At 43.2% G+C, this 21,432-nt stretch overlaps 1 protein-coding gene and 1 long non-coding RNA gene across 3 annotated transcripts in view; one reads left to right on the top strand and one right to left on the bottom strand.

The window, feature by feature from the left end:
- LOC144817865 (uncharacterized) overlaps positions 1-16,159 on the top strand; it is an 86,116-nt gene extending 69,957 nt beyond the window's left edge. The window contains exons 2-3 of the long non-coding RNA XR_013606990.1: positions 837-983; positions 15,798-16,159. This is a non-coding gene — a long non-coding RNA (uncharacterized LOC144817865). The remainder of the gene's footprint in view (positions 1-836; positions 984-15,797) is intronic.
- The window catches only part of SETBP1 (SET binding protein 1), a 286,687-nt gene that overhangs the window by 245,762 nt on the left and 19,493 nt on the right, over positions 1-21,432 (bottom strand). For both annotated transcript variants that reach the window (XM_078674737.1, XM_078674736.1), the window contains exon 2: positions 18,541-19,175. In XM_078674737.1, coding sequence (XP_078530863.1) covers positions 18,541-19,029 — 489 coding nt within the window. In that variant the 5' untranslated portion in view covers positions 19,030-19,175. The remainder of the gene's footprint in view (positions 1-18,540; positions 19,176-21,432) is intronic.

The following is a 21,432-nucleotide window of genomic DNA, read 5'->3' as shown; positions in this document are numbered from 1 at the left end:
GCTCCAGTCGCCTTTGTAATTGTATGTATATAGCGCTTACTACCCCTGATGAGGTGTCGAAGCGCTTTTCGGTGAGTAGCATGCTACTCAGGAATCCAAAAAAGGATTAGTGATGAATTGGTATAGTGAAATATGAAAATAATTTGAGAGGTGGACATATTAGTCGGTTATCTGGATTGAAAAACGATAGTAGAGGGATAGAAAAGGGAACATTTTAGCTCATGTGCCACTGAGATGAGCTACCAACTAATGTTCTACCAAATGCACATGGGCGAAAAAGAAGGGCCAATATGGTTTGTCAACAAGAGAGTGAAGTTAAAGCCTGTAAGTGTATTTTGTACATACCAAGAATAATGGAGTTCGCTAACTGACACATACATGCACACAAGTGTGATAAGCACGAAGACCTATCGCAAGTCTTTAATTTCGCCTAGAAGGGTCATTCCCATAATCACAGGGAGATTCCATGAGGTTGAACTTCCCAAAAACTAGTTCTTACTTGAATTTTGAGTGAGTGGAGAGTGGATGGGCACCCTGCAAAATATATAACCTTTAGATGCTAGAATACCAGAGAGGAAAAAAAGGGAGAAAACTACAAACACATGTAGGAGTTTCCAGCTTATAAATTTCCAAAATTATTTTCTGAAGAGTTAGATCCATACTGTAAACACTGTCCTCCGTGAATACCACATTTTGCTGGGAGGGTGGAATAGATTACCAGAGAAAGACATAAGACTTATGGGGGGAAAATAGGAATTTTTTCAAAAAATGAGAAGGAATATTGGCCTGGATGCCTGTAGATTCTGTAAACCCTACACATCTTTTCTTTCCACCAGGGTTTGTAAAGAGTGCAAGACTGGAAAGTTGGCATTCTAAGCATTTTACGTGAAGAATCACCATTACTGTGGTGACGTGTGAAACACGTTGGAGTAGGTGACCAAAAAAATGTGGGTTCTATCAACTACATTAGCAGTCAAGTGCTGGTAAGTACACTCTCAAAGTAAGGTTTCAAATTGAACCCAGATACAGCTGCAGTACGTAAAATATGGATTGTGTGAAACAATACTCTGTTCTATACAGTTGTGTAGGGTGCCAAATAATGAATCTAAACTCACCATTTCTTATGCAATTGGCTCCAATATTCTTTATATTTTAAATTTGGAATAACCTGTGACAATTGTTTGTATAAGTTGCTTACTCTAGAATTTACAGAGCAATTCTTGCTTCTTCCCTACCTTTTTTCTGCTGAAGGTGGTTAAGACTTTTCATCCTTAGCAGATTTTTGGTTGAATACGTGTTCTATAATCCCATATACTAGTGGTGGGCGAGCTAACAAAGTAACGGAGCGAGCCAAGCCTGAGCTGAGACTAGAGTGTAGCTTGGCTCTTAGAGCCCGTGCACGAGCTAAGCCTTGAAAATGTACTCTCTACCTAGAGGAACCAGCAACTTTTATAGAGGTCCAGCACACCTGCTCCTAATAATAGTAGACTGTATCAAAACATTGGGTTTGTGCTGTTCCTATAAAGACAGAGCAGAGAGGGGGAATAAAGCGATACTAGTGTTCCAGTAGGGAGGAGTGCTCCAGGTGTCATGCTTCATCTTTGGGCAAGCTCCTCGTCAGGCCAGTGCTGCAATGCCCAGCGGGCACCCACGAGGGAGCTGTTTGCCGGAGGTCTTTTCATATATGTTCCATATGTGGGTGGTCTAGGGGAGAACGCTAACCAGCGTGCAAGATGCTAATATGCGTAATACTCTGCTCTCAGCCTCAATGAGCCAATTGTTACCCGGTTTGATATTATTATGCAGGTTAAGGTACAATCAGTAATTCACTCTGACCTGATATTTGACCGATTATATGACATTACGAATAGGATAAAGAATCTAGTCAATTTGTAGTGTAGTTATATACTCTAGGTCCTGTAGAATTGCCACTAGATCCGTCTGGACATACATAGGCGAGAAACATGTTGACAATATTCAAGATTACACATGGATTAGTCGTATTAGGACCATTGCATCCTGTATAAGCACCACATTTTTAACTAGGGTAGCGAGTTCAATCAATAAAGTTAATTGACAACGAACTACACTATACATATTTTAATTCACTACTTCTAAATAACTCTTCCACACACTACAAAAAGTACCAGCCTTTCACCCCCACTTCATCATAGAGCTTATACGAAAAGACCTCTGGCAAGAAAAGCCCCCTTGTGGGTGCCCGTCAGGCATTGCAGTGCCAGCCGACGAGGAGCTTGCACAATAATGAAGCATGACACCTTTCAGGGTGTGTGAGGGCACTTGCTCCTACTTGGAGCACTCCTCCCCATTGGAAAACTAGTATTCCTTTGAGCCTCCTTTCTCTGTCTTTATAGGAACAGCACAAACCCAGTTTTTTTTTATACAGCCTTGAAAATGTAAATCATAAAACGGACATCTCCGAAAATATGATAAAGTCTTCCTAATATTCAAAAAAGTGTTTTTTATTAACACTTGGAAGCTTTGACATGAATACATCATATTAAAGCACTGCACAAGAAGTAATAGTTTTTAAACATGAACTTAGAACCATTCTGCCCCCACGCCGCTCTGGTGACGGTGCATTAGGGAATGAAGACGCAAGAACCCTAGATGTGGCCCAGATTATTATAGAAATAGCAACATTATAGTTTATTAAATCAAACACAATAGGTTTTTATATAGCTGGTATTCTGAACCCACATACTTGATGGACCTTTTATGTACAATATTGAAGAGTAAAAAGGATCCGTAAAATATACATACACTAAGATCTCACAATTTAGTTAAGAGGGGGAGTAGTGATTAATTCCGTTTTTTTTCTTTTCTCAAATCAACCTCTAAATGGGTATCTATTGGTCTCTCCTTTTTACCTGAAATGTGAATGCTGTCTTTTTACCTCTCTATGCGTGAGGGAAGAGTGTGTGTGTGTGGGGGGTGAAGGGGAGGGGGGCATGCAGAAGCCACATGAAAGCTCGGCTCGTTATGGGCTCGAGTTTCCACCGGGACCTCGAGCTCCGCCAGAGCCAGGCGCGGAGTTTCAGCGGCCCGCCGACTGTTATCATATACCCGATACCCTGTGTTTAGGTTTTTTTTTTTTTTTCATCCGAGTTTGGAATTTAACCTTTTCTGGTGCTCACCACTTTGCATTTTTCTAATATTCAATAATGATCTGTTGCCATTCAATTCGAAGAGGACCATACCTTAATTTCAGACAAAACGTTTGATGATGTTCAACAAAGTATCCGGCAATCAATTACTAAAAAAAACACTACACGTATGGATATTGCCCCGGGCCCCACATGTTGCATGAGACAGCTCGAGTCTCGGCTCCCTCTCACCTCTTTCAAAATACTGAATTTTAATGAGCAGGAGAGCAGGAAGATGAAAATCCCACATGGTTATACAAAAAAAAAAAGACTTAGAAAGAGACAAAGACCCTCCCAGACGTTCAATAGGAATGTCCAAAAATAACACACACGGGGAGTCCCTGCCATCTGCTCCGGCCCGTGTGAAAGGCTCCGGGAGCGGGAGCGGACAAAGCGCGCACCCGGCACGGCCTGCGCTGAATGCCACGAGACAGCCGTCTGCACAAGCACACACCGTGCAGCCGCACAGGGCGCCGCCGCCGAGCACACTCGCGCGCTTTGCAAATAACAGGCGTGTATGGAAATAGAGGCCTGGAAGCCGCAGAGATTTGCCTGGGCCCGGGCGGCTGTATCAACAAGAGGCGTGCCATGTGACCTGACATAAGATGTATACCAACAGGATTCGCCGTAACTGTGCACCCTTTCACCTCCAACAGAAGCTAACGGCTGGGAGTGGGGGGTGCCTCTCATGCGGTCTTCAGATGGTGTTTGTTTGCCCTAAACATCACATTGGCAAAGGGCTGCCAATGTTTGCCTGTTACGAGTGACTAGCTACTGACTGCACTGTGACCCTGAGCACAGAGAGACAAACTCGAAACTGACAGCCGGGGGTTAGAGGGAATGCTTTTGTTGACGTCTCATAACTTTTCAACTGGACGCGTGGATTTTTGGCTTGGTTGCTGGGCCAATCGGCTGCGTGGTTTTAAACTGTCGTTTGTGTTCAGCTTGACAGCAGCCCTTCCGTTTTTAAAACTTTCCTTTGAAATGCTTGATATCAGAAAAGCAGGTTTCCATTGTTTGTTTTCTCTTCAGCCGTGCGGGCCGTTGCCTGCGGTCCCCACCAAGCGTCAAATGCAGCAAACTGGCCGCCAGCCAGAAACAACCGGGAGACGCACTCAGGCCGGTCATTATCTTTCCTCATTAAACACAGACGGGAACAGCCCTCTTTAACGAACCGCCAGCACCGTTTGGGATGCACAGGAACCAAGCCCTCAGACATGCAATTGGGAGCAGGCCAGACAATGAAGAGGGTGGGGCTAGGGAGGGCAAAAGGCAAGAAACAACATGGCATCTGCAGTGACAAATCACCCCTTGAACCTCTGCGGGTGTGAAGTGCTGAAGCAGAGTCACTGAGGAAGCACTCCATCTTCATAACCTGCCCGAGAGAGCTGGCATGAGCGACAGAGACACCCTCTTACACTCAGAGGGGCGTTGGAAACCATCAGTCCACAGAGGGACAGGCAGCCCACAGAAAGACACACAGTGAAAGACAAGCAGTCCACAGGAAGACAGGCGGTCCACAGAAAGGCAAGCAGTGGAAGAAAAGCAGTCAAGTGAAAGGCAAGCAGCCCTCAGAAAGGCAAGCAGTGGAAGAAAAGCAGTCAAGTGAAAGGCAAGCAGGCCACAGAAAGGCAAGAAGCCCACAGAAAGGCAAGCAGTGAAAGAAAAGCAGTCAAGTGAAAGGCAAGCAGTCCACAGAAAGGCAAGAAGCCCACAGAAAGGCAAGCAGCCCACAGAAAGGCAAGCAACCCACAGAAAGGCAAGCAGTGGAAGAAAAGCAGTCAAGTGAAAGGCAAGCAGCCCACAGAAAGGCAAGCAGCCCACAGAAAGGCAAGCAGCCCACAGAAAGGCAAGCAGTGGAAGAAAAGCAGTCAAGTGAAAGGCAAGCAGCCCACAGAAAGGCAAGCAGTGGAAGAAAAGCAGTCAAGTGAAAGGCAAGCAGCCCACAGAAAGGCAAGCAGCCCTCAGAAAGGCAAGCAGTGAAAGAAAAGCAGTCAAGTGAAAGGCAAGCAGTCCACAGAAAGGCACGAAGCCCACAGAAAGGCAAGCAGTGAAAGACAAAGGACAAGCAGGACAACAGTTAACAGCAAGCAGTCCGCAGAAGGACTAACAGTGAAAGACAAGCAGTCCACAGAAATACAAGCAGCCCACAGAAAGGCAAGCAGTGGAAGAAAAGCAGTCACGTGAAAGGCAAGCAGTCCACAGAAAGGCAAGCAGCCAGGCAAGCAGTGGAAGAAAAGCAGGCAAGTGAAAGACAAACAGTCCACAGAAAGGCAAGCAGCCAGGCAAGCAGTGGAAGAAAAGCAGGCAAGTGAAAGACCAGCAGGCCACAAAAGACGAGCAGTCCTCAGAAGGATAAGTAGTGAAAGATAAGCAGTCCACGGAAAGACAAGCAGTCCACAGAAAGAAACGTAGTATAAGACAAGCAGTCCACAGTAAAGGCCAGAAGCCCACAGAAGGACAAGCAGTGAAAGACAAGTAGCCCACAGAAGGACAAGCAGCCCACAGAAGGACAAGCAGTGAAAGAAAAGCAGCCCACAAAAAGACAAGTAGTTAAGGACACGCAGTCCACAGAAAGAAACGCAGTCCACAGAAAGACAAGCAGGACAAACAGTTTACGGCAAACAGTCCACAGAAAGCCAAGCAGTGAAAGAAAAGCAGCCCACAAAAAGAAACACAGTTAAAGACAGTCCGTCCACAGATGGACAAACGGTGAAAGATAAGCAGCCCACAAAAAGACAAGTAGTTAAGGACACGCAGTCCACAGAAAGAAACGTAGTATAAGACAAGCAGTCCACAGTAAAGGCCAGAAGCCCACAGAAGGACAAGCAGTGAAAGACAAGTAGCCCACAGAAGGACAAGCAGCCCACAGAAGGACAAGCAGTGAAAGAAAAGCAGCCCACAAAAAGACAAGTAGTTAAGGACACGCAGTCCACAGAAAGAAACGCAGTCCACAGAAAGACAAGCAGGACAAACAGTTTACGGCAAACAGTCCACAGAAAGACAAGCAGTGAAAGAAAAGCAGCCCACAAAAAGAAACACAGTTAAAGACAGTCCGTCCACAGATGGACAAACGGTGAAAGATAAGCAGCCCACAGACGGACAAGTAGTGTAGGACAAGCAGCCCACAGAAAGGCAAGCAGCCCACACAAAGACAAGCAGCCCACAGAAAGACAGACGACCAGCCCACAGAAGAAAGACAATCAGTGCTCGGAAAGACAGACAATCCACCCACATAATGACAGACAATCCGTCCACAGAAATAAAATCAGTCGAAAAAGACAATCAATCCAGGAAGACAATTCGACCACAGGAAATTGTGCGAATATGCATCATAAAAAGATATGCCAAGGTTAGCAAAGACTCAGAAAACCTCTCAAATGCCAGTACTGATACACTTTCATGCATTCATTTCAATGTGTGATCACACACCTTATTTATTGTGATCACCAATTATTTTTTATCAGTTTTGAAAGCACTTTTTAGAAAAATCTCATTAACAAAATCACAAGCAACTTGACTGTTTTTACATATACAGAACATAATCAAAAACATGTAAAGCTATTTTTTTATGTGCAGATCAATGCAACACAATACATCGTCATAAAAATGCGTTTCAAACCATTTCCTTTTTTGTTTTCTCCCCAGGACTGGAAACATTTGAGCCCTCTTGTGATTTGTCTCATTCGCATGCCAACTTGCATGGTTGCCACTGCTGTGCAACCATGTTACTCAAGGTTATCCTAAACCCAATGATCAGCCAGGGTACATCTTTTATCACAGGGATCTTTTCTTAAAACCAAATATCCACCAAGGGAGAGCAAGAACCTGTCGACAATTACCTTTGTAATATACCTTCTTTTTAATTCTTCTTCCGGGTAGCGTTCTCTGCATGGTCTCCGAAACGAGCAGCTCGCTTGCTTGCTGTTGGCAAATACAGCATAAATATGCATGTAGAGCAAGGGATCTCTCTATGTTTGGCCCTACTATCAGTCTTGTTTATGACCAGTCATGGGGAACACACCTGTCACTGCTACTCAGATCTGACTCTTAAATCCAGTCACAGACACAGCCCAACTGGTCACTACTGAGAAGACCACAATGGCATTGGGATGGAAACAGAATTACATGTAATTGTCAGCCCTCTGAAATGGAGGCAGACACACCCGTACAGGGGACAGCGGTCAATATGCAAAGGAAGCAGGTACAAGACCTAACCCAAGGACAACCATGCTCCCCTGTGGAGGAGCTGGGCCCGGGCTGGCAGTGTACACACATCAGCGGTTGTGCTGCCTTTGATACTGGGCTAGAGACACCACTCAGCAACATTTCTAGGCCTTAGAGCTGGGGGGAGAGCGGAGGGGGGGGAGGGATCATCTGAAAGCTACCCTTGGTCTCTATTTAACGCCCACAATAGAGTCACAAGAAGGCCAATGCACACCAATGTGCCTGATGTCTTCATCACCACCACACCAGCTTGTCCAATAGTGATTGGACCTCACCGTACTTCCAAGAGTACCACCTTAATGCTTCACTGTATGATATGAGACTTGGGGTAAGCTAACAAGCATATTTAAACCTGAAACACAAGAAGAAGAACCACCTTTCAAAACACAACCACATTTTGCTCTAAAACTAGGCACATTCACGGCATTTATATGTAAAAAGCAGCAGCAGATCTAAGTGACGCCACCCTGAAGAATAGAGGTAACACTTTATAATAAAAGCACACCAAACTAGCTCTTACAGTGGGTTCCCCTTCGCATTATCTCTTACAGTGGGCTGTCACCTGTCATGTGCAACAGTTAATGAACAATGTAGACAGAAGGTGGCAAAGTGGAGGCAGAAGAGAACAGCATGATGGGATAGGAATGTAGACAAAGAAGACATGGCCTCGTGGGGAGCTCCAGCTAAACTGCTCTGGGGTCACATTTTGATAGCACGCAGCGCTTATGAAACATATGACAAGCATAAACATATAGCACATTTGTGGGCAAGCCAGTCAGTGCACCTGAAACTATATCTGCAGGCGCCATTAACGGGCTTGAAAATAACTAGGTGGGTGATGGAAGAGTTGGTTAACTAAGTGCCTAAACAGCCTGACCACTATTCAGGGACAGAGGGAAAGAGTGCCTGGCACCAAAGAAAACATTACAGTCCAAGAAATCAACCACTGGTGGCAGGAGGGTGTTTTTGGCCACTAGGCTCGCAATTATAGAACCTAGTTTAACACTCCACACCTTCACAACTCCTCAAAAACAACCGTAGCTAGATAAAAGACTCACAAAAACCTAGCAATACATAAAAACACGCTAGAACCAGAAAAAAATACTTAATTACATCAAGTTTAAAATCAAGTATATAAACAATACGAAACAAAACTCCCATTGTTAACACCCTTTGAAACATGCACAATGACATTCTAATGTCGCCATGTTAAACTGACACAAAACTAATCCAAAAACAACTAAGGACCCGATTACAAGTATAGGTGCAATTCAGAGCACCTGCTAAATAAAGATACCCTGGGGTACATGATTTATCGTTCTGAAAAACAACACCTACTACAAGTTATTGGGGAATAACAATCAGATGTTGTTGTTTAACGCACTATAATGGTACGGTAAATACCATATACATTTTTCCGGTTATATTTCGTCAGGTTTGTCCAGCTGAAATTTAACGAAGCTTGAGGTATTTAACGCATCCGATAGTTATGGGATGCATTAAATACCTTTTAACTCATAATTCTGACTGGGATTTACGCACAAGAACAAATATAAAGAGGAACTCATAATCAGGCCCCAAGAATGTGTGGCACGACCTTTAAATGATGCCGGCCAACTGACCTTTTTTGCATCGTCAGTTTAACAGTTGCAGGTCTAAGGAACTTTTAGCTTAAACTGCAACACTTTAAGACGAAAAGCTATGCATAACGTAGCAGCCTGCCCCACTAAAGGTGCGATTCACTTTGAGAAAATCGCCTCTTCCAGTGGAAAAAGGCAATGGGCCTTCAAGATTATGCACACCCCGTTTCCTAGCTGAAATGGCATACTTTTAACTATTGCATTTTTGTACCACTGTTTTAAAAAATATATATATAGCACCCACATCACTGGAGTTATTATTGCGCTACTGGTACCTGTAATGGTCCCTTACTAGGGTGGAATGGATCTTTCACGTTCAAAGCTTTTTATAGTTTTGATAAAAAAAACACTAAAAAAAATATGGACGGAATGTGTGACTCGCCAAATCATTCGCCATTTCATACAGAAGTTATCACAAGACATAAAATAGTGCACTGTAACCAAGTACTGAATTCGATCATTTATTATATATTTTTTTATGGAGTGGCACACTTGCCCATCAAACAGTGACGTGGATTTTAGAACTTGGAAATACTTTAGGGGGAAGAAAGTTATGCTCGTAAAGGCAAGTTGAAGTGTGGCAAAAGCAAGTTTCCAAAAGAAAGGCAACTGTATCGAAGGGATTTGAGGTCAATGTGATGGACTGAAATGCTTGGTCCCAGCCCTTGTTTCCAATTACAAATGCTGCATTGATGAAGGAGAACTGATCAGGATTCTCATCTGCCAATGTGCTGCCGGCAGGCGCTCCCAAAGAGGGATTATCAGGCGGATTTTAAACAAGAGGACTCCCCGCCACAGCTGACGGTGGCAGCTGCAACCTCTGACTTGTTCACAGAGTGGTGGAGAATTGAATCAAAGGGAAAAGAAGAAAGAGGACAACCTTTCCTTGGGGAGTAGGAAACACAATATCGGGCCTTCCCAGGCCCCCGACAAACGCTAGCCTTTATTTTACGTTTCGCTGAAACAAAGGGCCATTGGCGTTTCTTAAAATTCTTGTGAAAGCCAACCCAGCAGATGGTATTCTTGAGGGTCCAGAAAACTGGTGAGAAATCAGATAACTGAGGAGCAACAAAGACAGGGAGGGAGTAGGGGCATTGAGGGGGGTTTGGAAAGAGCGGGACCCGCACTCTCCACAAAAGCTGGCTAATGCATGTGTCTTGGCTCAGACGGCTCAGTCTATTTAGCTGGACCTGTGGCTGCCTGTTTACCGCCATCACAGTTTGAAATTCAAATCAACTCTATTGTCTGCAATTAAAAGAGGAAGTACGCATTTCTAACCGGGGCTACCTTTTTTTCCCATTCATTTGAGCTCATTGCATTCACAGATAGATAGTTCTTATGGGCAGAGATGTGCCGATTACACTGTACATCCTCTTTGGTTATGTATTTATTTTATCGGAAGTATTTATAAAGCACAAGACCAGACCCTAGGGCCACGGAGCACTGTAGGTAGCACAAAAGGACTGTTATCCCGCATGTGAGAGTCAGGCAGGTATGTTTATTAAGAAAGGTTAACTAATACAAACCAGTCTAGAAAAATCGTTGAGTTTAGGGGGCAGTTAGTCAGGTTTCCTGAGGTAAAGACTTTTGTAGGTTACAAAACAAACTTTACAGTGGATTCTAACAGGAAGCAGCAGCTAATGCAGATGAGAGACTGGACTGTGGATTGGAAATTCAAAACGGATAGGATAGGCTTGATTTTGGACAGGAGAGTAAGTTGGAACAGAGCAGTTTTATATGATCCTGGGAGAGAAGAGGAGTCGATGAGAGATCATGAGGACTTGGGCAGAGGGTGAAAGACGGAGGGAGGCACTTTATAATTCCATAGTTCGGAGCCAATCCTGAATGCGAGGCACTTGACACTCTTACCTTTGTCCTATCGCAAAAGCTTTTCCCAAAGGAACAGAACATCTCGAATGCAATCCGCTCTCACCCGGGTTCATTCAGAAGTATCAGTCTTCAGCTAGTCCACTGAAGGATTTGCAAAGCTAAGAGGGCCGTTAAAATACACAGAACAGGCAAAGCGCCTCTGCTGCACCACTGATAGTAGGAATAAGGCCTGGAATGATATGCAGCCTTTCAATGGACGAGGTCCTTTTTGGGGAACAATTATAAGATCAAGAATTCTAGAATGTAGGTGTCTGCGGCACCCGAGGCCCATGCCTGTGCTGGAATACATGTACAGCAGGCGCTCACTGTTACAATCACCTTATGGAAAATCAGAAACAAAAGATGTACTGTGGAACAAGCAATCCCAGGTGGCAACCGTACACGAAGTAACAGCAAAGTCAACGAGGTTTGTTGTGATGGTTACCACTGGAAGAGCTCCATCTGAGAGAAACTGACATTATATATTTGTTCCATCTGATCAGTGAAAAGGAAAAATGATCAGCGGTGAGTAGGTATTGCATGCTACCAACAATCTACAAATGGTAAGCAGCCTCTTCTCAGTCAAGAAGTGCCATAAAACATGGCACCGGGCCTTTAAATAATCAACACAACAAAATACCATGCACCTTACTTGATCTATACCTCTGCAGGATGAAATGTTCAGTGAGCTGTCTTATGGCCCTAAAACTCTAAGCCCCACCACTTAAAGCAGGTGGGTCTAATGTAGGTTCACCAGGGACACACACATCTATGCTACATTTTCTAGATACTCAACAGCAAGAAATTATTTACATTTAGGCTAAACAGGATACTTGGATATGCTCCAAATAAAGAGTGGATCCTATCGTCCTGAATGTACACTGGGAATCTTAGACCTACAGGAGCCAGGAGCCAGCCCCTACTGAAAACCCATCCGATAATAAATACATTTTAAGACTCAACGAAGAGCAGGATTACCAGCAGTAACCAACATTGGTTAACTGGTTCAGGACAAACATGCATTTCTACATCCTACTCCTTAATAGGTAGCCAAGTTCCAATGATTTAGTGTGGGAAGAGCAACCAGAAGCTTGTGTCCTATCATAGTAACACAGCCTGCTTGGTGCAGCAAAAGGAGGGGAGGGTTCATCTTTTAAACAGTATCAGAGGGACTCTCCTTCCAAGAAACAGGTCAGATTGGCCGACAAAAGGAGGCGTGAGGCTTCAAGATGCAATTAGTAGAAACCAACGTGAGTCAAGACTTTGGAGCATGCAAGCCAGCGCAAAAGGAGAGCGGTCCTTGTCACAAGCCACTGTGCTTGGTTTTAATTTGCTCAATTTAGCAGAAGAGACGACAGCTGAATCGCGGCAGTATTGTTATATCCGTGTCCAGCAGGTCCAAGTTCCCCTGCTCCCTGCCCTTTACTCGTATCAATTACTTCCTGGCTCAGGCTTCTCAGATCTAAAGCGCATGGTAGCAGGATGGAGGTGATTGGTTGCATTTTAAATAGAAGGGGAGTACGTGCAAACGATGAAGAGCAGGCAACTCAGGATAAAGGCACCACATCAAATTCCAAACAATTCTGTCAGCGTGACTTAATAACGCCCCAAAATGGAAGGTAACAGCCCTCCGATCCACAAGGCAGACCAGAAAAAACAATTTCTACTCTGCTCTCCCAAGTCCCGCCATGCAAAATATTGTCTTGCCTGCTTTTACAGCAAACATAATGGACGTAGGATTTTTTTTAAATAGCATTTTAAATGTCATCTATCGAGAAATTGTGGCGAGAGATGTTACTACCCGATTCACTGGCACAAATCACATGAACTTCAGAAGAAGTACAGTTGACATTTTTGGGCGTTTTAGGGATTTCCACCATTCCGGTGCTGGACTTATACTTAACTTCCCAGACCAATTTAGGTCTAAAATTCCGCTCATAATCTTTAGATAGATATTAGAGAATTCTATTCCACCTGGACCTGTATTATGAATCGTGGACATGTATCTGGTGGCATCTAGCAACTAGATTCGAGAGTAGGGGCATGTTTTTCTCAATAGTTCTCACAAAATGGGCAATTAACCTAGAAACAGAGGCGGGAGAGGCAGCTTGAGTTTACACTCAAATATATGAATGCCGGTAAGTGCCACTTCAAATTGCTAGTTCGAGCAAAGAATGAACTGAAAATTAGAATTGTTCTAAATCGAACATGTACAATAACAATCTTTAAAAAAATGAAGAGCAAAATCTACATTTAGGACATCGACACGACTGCACCGCATCACCAGATTGTTGTGGCGACTGAGAAATTAAGACATTATTAAACTAATCTATAGAGAAACGTCAGAAAATGTGTTCTCTGGTCAAAAATCTGAGTGCGTCTGGGATTGTTCATCAGGTGAGTCTCCAATGGGACTCAAAATGGAGATCATGTTAACACAAGAGCTAGACTTAAAATCCATAGCGTCCATCAATAAGGAAATATATGCTCAGTACAACTGGAGGAGGAGTGTATTTACTATGGGGAAAGGCATTCCTACTATAGGTAAACTTATTCCTGCTTTTGAGGGAGTGGGGGGGGGGGGGAAGGGGAGCCTGCTGACATGGAAAGGTACGAATACTGGAGATGAAAGTTATTCCCTCTTCCCCTTCTATTTAAAATGCAACCAATAGGGTGTAAGCTTGCTGGGGGAGGGGGAAGATATTCCTAATGAAGGGAAAGTTACAGATCAGGGGAAATACATGGCTAATGGAAGGACTAGTAAGTTAAAAGAAGGGAATGTTCTATCTACTGGAGCATGTAGTAGTCTTAATTTAAGGAAAGGTATGCCCACTTGGGAAGCATTTATACCTTCTGGAGGGAACACAACTACACCTATGTTAAATGTCAAATGTCGTATACTTGTAAAGCGCACAGCTGCCCCAGCAAAGGGGCGTCCCGGCGCTGTATACCGCTGGGGAAACCCGTCCTGGCTTTCCCTGTGGGATGGTCCCTACTGGGAATCACCAACGTGGAGCCAGGCATCCCCGGCGTTGATGGGGCCGTTGTGGAGATTAGGCAAGCTAATGCCCAGAGTTGCCGAGTGGGACCCCAGATTAGAGTAGGCACCAAGGCGAGAATTATCAAGTCCGCTGACCCTGGTCCACGACCCTGCCGCGTCGGGAATTGAACCCTGGTCCCGGGCCGACTTCTGCTCCCGGGTCTGCCACCTCTAACCAGTGAGCCACACCACTCCACTCCACCTATGGCGAGAACACTACGGTTTGTTGCCATAGATTTAATACAATGAATGGAGTGGGAGGAAAACACGAACAGTCTAGGACGGGGAGTAGGTAAGCTGATGCCCTGCTTGAATTCCCAATATAATAGCAATGAGAAAGGCTTTCACAAGAGAAACAGTGTCTCTCTTCAAACACAAATGGTAAATGTAAATAATTTCGCATGACAGCAACAGATATTGGCTGTTTCTAAGAACTCCCAATGTTTGCAAGCATGGGCAGAAAATTTGCTCAGTCACAAACAGTGATCTGCACAGGATAACACACTTTGATCATGAATTAAAGTCTGGATTAGACCTAGAGGGTCCCGATTCCACAGCCAACAATTTAACCAATTAATTTATTTCCCAGATTTTAGTTGCGGAGAAAAGAAGTCCATTTATTAAGCCAAATCACATCTTCTCTGCAAACAGAACTGCAAAAGATTGCCCAATAACCTGAAGGGAGTCAATCACAGTGTACGTAGCCAGTGTAATCCGCAAAACCCCTACCATTTCCCTCACCTGCACTTCAAGAGTGTCCTGTCCCTCCTGCAACTCAAAAGAACTAAAGACTTTAAACAAAAGTTCGCCTGAGCGATTGTGATAAACTTATTTCTATGTATAAGGAAGTATCATTGTTTGTGTATGCTCCTCTTGTTCTTTTTGCAATTGCCAATATCAGGATCTAAAGACTCACCGTATCAGCGATTAAGCCATCGGCTAAAATAGATGATCGCCACCACTACTCCAATCAATCAGGTCCACCCCTCTTCCTCTCCAACGCCCTTACTAATTTCTAATGACTTCTTACAGCTTCTATAACGGAATAAGTATATTTAGTCTTCTATTTCCAGATGTTCTGAAGGGATTCTCATTACATGGATCAAATAGTCCTTTTAGTATTGATGCTCCAATATAAGTCAGCACATTTTTTATCAGAACATGCTTATAATCAAGCGAGCAGAGTTAATCATTCAATTTTGGTGGCTGCTACGTCATGATGACTAAACATCTTTTGAAACATCTAGATGGGGGATGGGTGGGCCTCAGCTCTACCTAATGTGATGATTCACTATTTCAAACAGAAATGGAAAGGCAAAATGGAGGGGTGAAGGTGTGGCTCCCCCATAGAGCAGTAATAATTTTAGGAAAATTCTGTTTCCTCAGTTTCTAAGGCAATCATTGACACCACATCCTCTCATAATGCTGCCCTCCTGCACTCTACTTAAAGCAGACAGTAGTTATTTTCACGACTGCCTGCTACATGCAAACAGTAAGTAGTCCTTTTACTCAATCTACAGGCCTGCAGACATATGATGATGTGGTCAGTTAGATGCATTGTAACATATCACGATCAAATAAAGGATTTTATTTAACCTATCAAAACTTTGCAATTTAAAACAAATCCTCGCGGCTAGTGGTCCCGAAACCCGTCATAAATTTGTACCTAGACTCGGTACCCTGAAAAGCTATGAAAATACTTTAAGTTTCACAATCTTAACTCCATGTTTTGTTTGTGTTTTGTTTAGGAGAAAGCAAGAGTTCACCCTAGCATGCTCATAAGGTATGTTAAATACAAGTGATAATTATATTTAACCAATATAATTTCCATTTTTTGTTTTGCTTATGGCATAGAGCAAGTCTCCAAAACCTAGAAGCCGCAACTGGAGCCAGAAGAAGACATCTACAGTAGGTCAGGTGCAATTGGAAGCAAAAGAGAACATCAACTGCAATTTCTCGACATAGGAAATGGAAAAACCAGAAGGAAAGCAATGGCCAGGAAAAAAGAACTGCAAAGACAAAACAAAGGGTGGTTACTTGCCTTGTTAAAAAAGGGACTTAGATAATTGACAGAAAGAAGGCCTGAAGTCGAATATTTAAACCACAAGCATCGAGCTTAGACTAAAAAAGCAGAATTCTTTCAAATGGATCGTTGTTGCAAGTCACGATAGATCTACAAACACATTTTTCAGTTGTGTCCAATACAATAAAAAAAACGTAACCTTCTATGCAATAATCTATTGTTTTTGGGATATCTAAATCCAATGGTCTACATGTCCCACATGAGTCAGTCTAGCACATCTCCAAACAAATGCCCTTGGTGCAACCTCCTTTACGAGCTGGCAGTGCAAGCTGCTCGGCTGTGCCCACCGAGGAGTATCACGTGACTGGCAGTGCCAGAACGCTGTGTACCCACATGCTGTTATTTGAATTGCTTCAACGTTTCATTGCTCACCCCCTGGTGCTGTTTGCATTGAAGCGGCAGCATCCATGCTACAAAGACATATGCAGACATTAGACAATACAATGTCGCTTAAACTATCCCCAGGACACCACCATTTCAAAGGCCTCGGAAAAAGTGCTAGTTTTAAAGGAGAAAAATCATCTTAGACAAACACTACCGGCCCCTCTCGGTGCAATTTGTGTCTCGCTAATCTGCACAAACCCACCGCTATTGTTACCAAGAAGACCAGAGTATTTCATGAAGGGCTAATATTTACCATTCCCATTTCTTTATAAAACAGCATGTGTGTTAGCTTTTGAAATCAGATTTCTCTTATGAAAGGAGAACACACGCTTAGTCGCGTGGTTTTTCCAACAGAGAGCATGTGCAACGCTGATCAAGGATCAATCATGGCCGCTCCTAATGCGGATACCAACAAATGCTGCACGGTGTGCGTACTTTAGGGCAGCGAGAGGTGATGGCGTCAGCGAGGAGGCATTAGTGTGAACTAGAGAATATGTGTACACCGAGCTATGTCTAGGGATGGTTTCCTGTTGGATATCAAAAGAACAAAGCTTGGGGGAAAGAGGTCGTTACAATCCTAAAGGCAATACATTTATGAATAGATCACTGAATGCCAAGATGCTCAAAGGTAAGGTTATTCACGAAAAAAAGAACAGAAATCGACAGTACGTAGAGAGGAGGGACTGAGTAAGCATGAGGGAGACCCAGTGTAAGAGAATAAAAAGTGCACCATGAGCTAGACTGGCCTCTTACAAGGCAGGGGACACATTTTGTAGCACAATTTCTTCTGTTATGCTAAAGACAAAAGTCCTAAGATGTCATAAAAACACCAATTACATGCAAATCGAAGTCATGTTTAAGGGGGATCATATCTTGGAATTAAAAAGACATACCAAGCTAGGCTAAAATAGTGTGTTCCCCCTAACTTGGCATGCAGAGTGGATATCTTGAAAACATTAAAAGAACACAGCTCATCAGTGGCTTCCCTCAATGAACCACTGACTTCAAGCACACACAGGCGTCAACCACACACAAATCCAGCATCAACCTCAATGGAACATATTAAGGCTTTTTTTGTTTTTAAACTTAAGACATCAATGTTGTTGAGAACATGCTTAAGTGTTTTCAGAGCAAGGAATGAAACAGGATTGTTGAACCAGGACGTGTTCTATAGAAAGCAAAAGTGAAGGGCCTCACAAACATGCGGATTCCAGATTGCTGCATACATTGTCTCATTTCAAATGAAGGTGAAAAATGACATCTTGTCTTAAAAATCTTTGAGCAGGTCCTGACTGTCACATACATGAATAAAACATCAGATTAAAAGTTTATAAACATTAGTAAATAGCTCTGGATTTCAGTTGAACTATCTTGAACAAGTCAATACATATTATTCTTAAGCCTTATTTCACTTTAGAATTCGAACTAAACAGAGAAATACATAAAAAATGTTGAGATAAATGTCTCAACTTGGGGGTATGTAGGCATTGCCATCACAAAAAGGCGATTGACATGACAATAATGATTGTATAAGAAAATTGTTGGGCAATTTTTCTGGTTTGAATCGCAGACAATGTATATGAACCCAGAAATAATGTAATACATAAAGAACGTAGCAGACAGGGAAGATATTCCATCTGGTACACCAGAGCGAGCAAAATCCAGCATAGGAGACGTGTAATACCATGGCAGCGCAAGAACAAGAGTGGCTGTTTCGCACCATTTTTCCACTAATTTGAAACATAAATGTAAACAAAGCAAAACATGTAACCAAAGAATCTGAAAAGGACTGCCTCAGGCAGAGGATACACATTACAATATCAAAGGTTCCACTGTTCCTCAAGGAGAAAGCCAGTTACACCAGGTAAGGTGTTTCCAACCCATGCAAGGGCGTCTGTTTGAGCTTCAGTGGAGAATCAGAAATGGATTCTCTCCCATTTCAGCATGCCGAGGAGCAAGATGTCCGGCATGCAGAAATCTAAACATAGGGTTACCTTCACACAATGCATGTGCTGTAAGAGAAATCTGTGACGTTGTTAATGTAATCCTATGGTTAAAATAGAGAGAACGAATAAGACCGGTTAAAAGCAGTAATTTAATTGCGGGGGTGTGGGCACCTGGATCCCTTACCTTCTTTTTGCAGTGCGCCCGGTCTTCCTCCTTTGCTGCTTTGTTATTTTTCCCAGACTTTGAAAGTCTCTGCTCCCCAGATTGCTTGATGGTAATTTTAATCTCAGGGGGGCAGATGTAGTTCTCCAAGTTTTTCGGGGGCTTCTTGGCCCGCTTTGTGGTTTGAATCTTCAGCTTAAGGCTCCCCCCTGCAAAATTGGTTTCCTTAATAGAAAACTCTTGATCTTCAAGGCCGTCCCCAGTTGCCCACTTCTCACTGTCGGCATTTGAGGTGGAATCCACATCGCGAACAGAACCCAGGTCATCCTCTTCCTCCGTCTCCATACGTGCTCTGCCCGCAGGAAACCCCTTGGCAGATCCAGGAGCGGGCACCTTGGTCTCACCGGGGCCGCTAGTGGTGGCAGGTGGCTTCATGGAGGAAGCAGCAGGATGGAACTCAGCCTCGGCCCCCCTCTGCCGGGCACTGCCTGGGGTCTCCCTTGACTCCATAATAATCCAACAGAAGTTTGTGATAGGCTGCAGGGGCACAGGGGCCAAATAAATTAAAATCCAGAGTAAGGCACCAGTTAGGTGTCAAACTTTGATTCCCACTTGTCCGCAAATAGTAAGGAGTACAAATGCGCTAAACTCTGAACCTGTTCAAAGAGAAAAAAATGTGAAGATCAGAAATCAGATTGACATCATCCTGAATGCATGACACTGCAGAACAACTTAATTTGCAGCACAACAGTATAAGATGACAGCCACAGATCGTTCTAATGTTTGTATATTTCTGTTGAGTAAAATATGCACTTTGAACACAACGGTGTGGAAAGTGACTGCTTCAACATATAATAATAGGCAGAAAATGCTGGTGAAAATATATTGAACGCGTGAAAGTAAAAATAGCAGTAAACACAAGCTAGTAGTGAATATCTTCATGTAACACTGTGCCACTCATAAACAGCCACAATCTCCATGGCATTACCATAGAAACGGCGTGATACTTCCTAGGCTTCTGGTATTGATCAAATTTTTTTAAAATGCATCAGTCAAAGCTCGAATTACTTTAATGAGGCAAGATAAACCTATTTTCCTGGGCGTGTTGTAGTTAAATAGGTCATACTACGCTATGACCAAAAAGCCAAAGAATTCGGAAAATAAATCTATTCAGGTTGATTAAAAAATTGCAGTCACAACTACCCCCACTATAGCTTTGAAATTAGCCACGCGCCTGTTTTAAGAGTGCTTTTCTCGCTTTTTTTCGGCCAACACTTCAAATAACTTTTTCAAAGAGCGCTCTGTGCAGTTGCATCCACTTCTGTAGGGTGCGCGGGCTCGACCCATACCAAGGGCTACTAAAAGGGCCCAGACAGGGTGGGACGCAGGTTGCATGGGAGCTCACCCACCATCAGCTGGTGCCTCACTGTGATGACCAGTTATGTTTTTATCAAAGTCCATTGTTTTAGTGGCGTGTGAGTACTTGTCCATTAACAGTGGACTTTGTCAATCTGCTAATGACATGACATCATCAATCAAAATTGAGTCTTGAGACCTTGGCCACATCAATAATTTAGATGTAACTGTTACCAAGTTTAATAGTACCACATTTCCCCACTGATGAAGGACGGAAGGCTGAGTCTGCATTGCCGGGTTCAAGCTCGTAACCTTCCAGATCACTGCAGATGTCAGCCACCATATATTACCACAGTGTCGAAGAGACAGCCCGGTGGGCAGACGTGCCAGAGAAATGCACCAGGAACAACCGCTAGCAACATTCCATGTACATAAATAATAAATATTGTAGATGATGTGTGCTCCCTCTTACAACAGAGGAAAAAAAACAAAGACGAGCATCAAAGAACGGTTTGTCGGCACAATAACCACTGCACATCTGAATGTTTGAATTCAACATCACCTATGCTGGAATATAACACTTTACAATGCACGTGTTACAACAAGCGTCATTACAACAACTTTTTTACATCGCAAAATCTACTACAACGCATATCGTTACAACGGATGTCATTACAAAGCATAATCCATTACAACTCAATTATTATTCTTACTTGCTGGGGCGTTACTATGGGGAATGCGTGGTCATGGATTATGCATTGTAAAACATTCGTTGTAATGACACACGTGCGTTTTAAACAATGTTTCCCCCTATGCTGAGACAATTCTCATCAATACCAGGCAACGCTGGTTAAATGGGATTAAAATGAGGTGCTTTAAGGATAAAAATACATTTCTTTTCATATATGATCTTCTCGAGCAGCAATATTCTCCATAACACAGATTATTATTCCATGTGTCTCAAGATTAAGGGAAAACATTTAAGGTTCATAGGTTTGGTTTCTTGAATGTTATCCCAGAAAATCTACATGTTACTAAGATCGTTGTAAGATTTGTAAAGCATTAATTCCCACATGTTAAGCAAGATTGTTCCAAATAATGAACCAGCTACAACCACAAAAGACCCCTTTGATGTGACAGTGAACCGTGCGGGTGTTAACACCACAACATTTATAACTTCATCCAATTTGCAATCTACCAGGATGCATTCGGTCCCTCTTTTGCTCAAGTATATTTATGTCATGGGTTTCAAATATTACTGATGATTGATTGTAGACTTGTATCCATCCCGGAGTCCGTCACTTGATGTTACCACTACACGATAGAGTTCCCGTTTTAAGTAGAAATATCAGTTAGCGTGTCAAGATGTTAATAAAGGTAGTGATCACAAATACACACCTCCGAGTGTACCATGAAGGATACAAATTATGTATTCTAGGCCTGAGCCAGCTGCTGCCAAGCTTCATCATCCAGAAATACAAGCAGCTGAAGTGGTATTCTAATTAGAGAGCAGCAAATATAGCCAACATTATCTCTTGGGCCAGGAGGGTGACATCA

The sequence above is a fragment of the Lissotriton helveticus genome, chromosome 2_1, assembly GCF_964261635.1.
Source record: "Lissotriton helveticus chromosome 2_1, aLisHel1.1, whole genome shotgun sequence".
Taxonomy (NCBI): Eukaryota; Metazoa; Chordata; class Amphibia; order Caudata; family Salamandridae; genus Lissotriton; species Lissotriton helveticus.
This window is presented reverse-complemented; position numbering and strand designations above follow the sequence as displayed.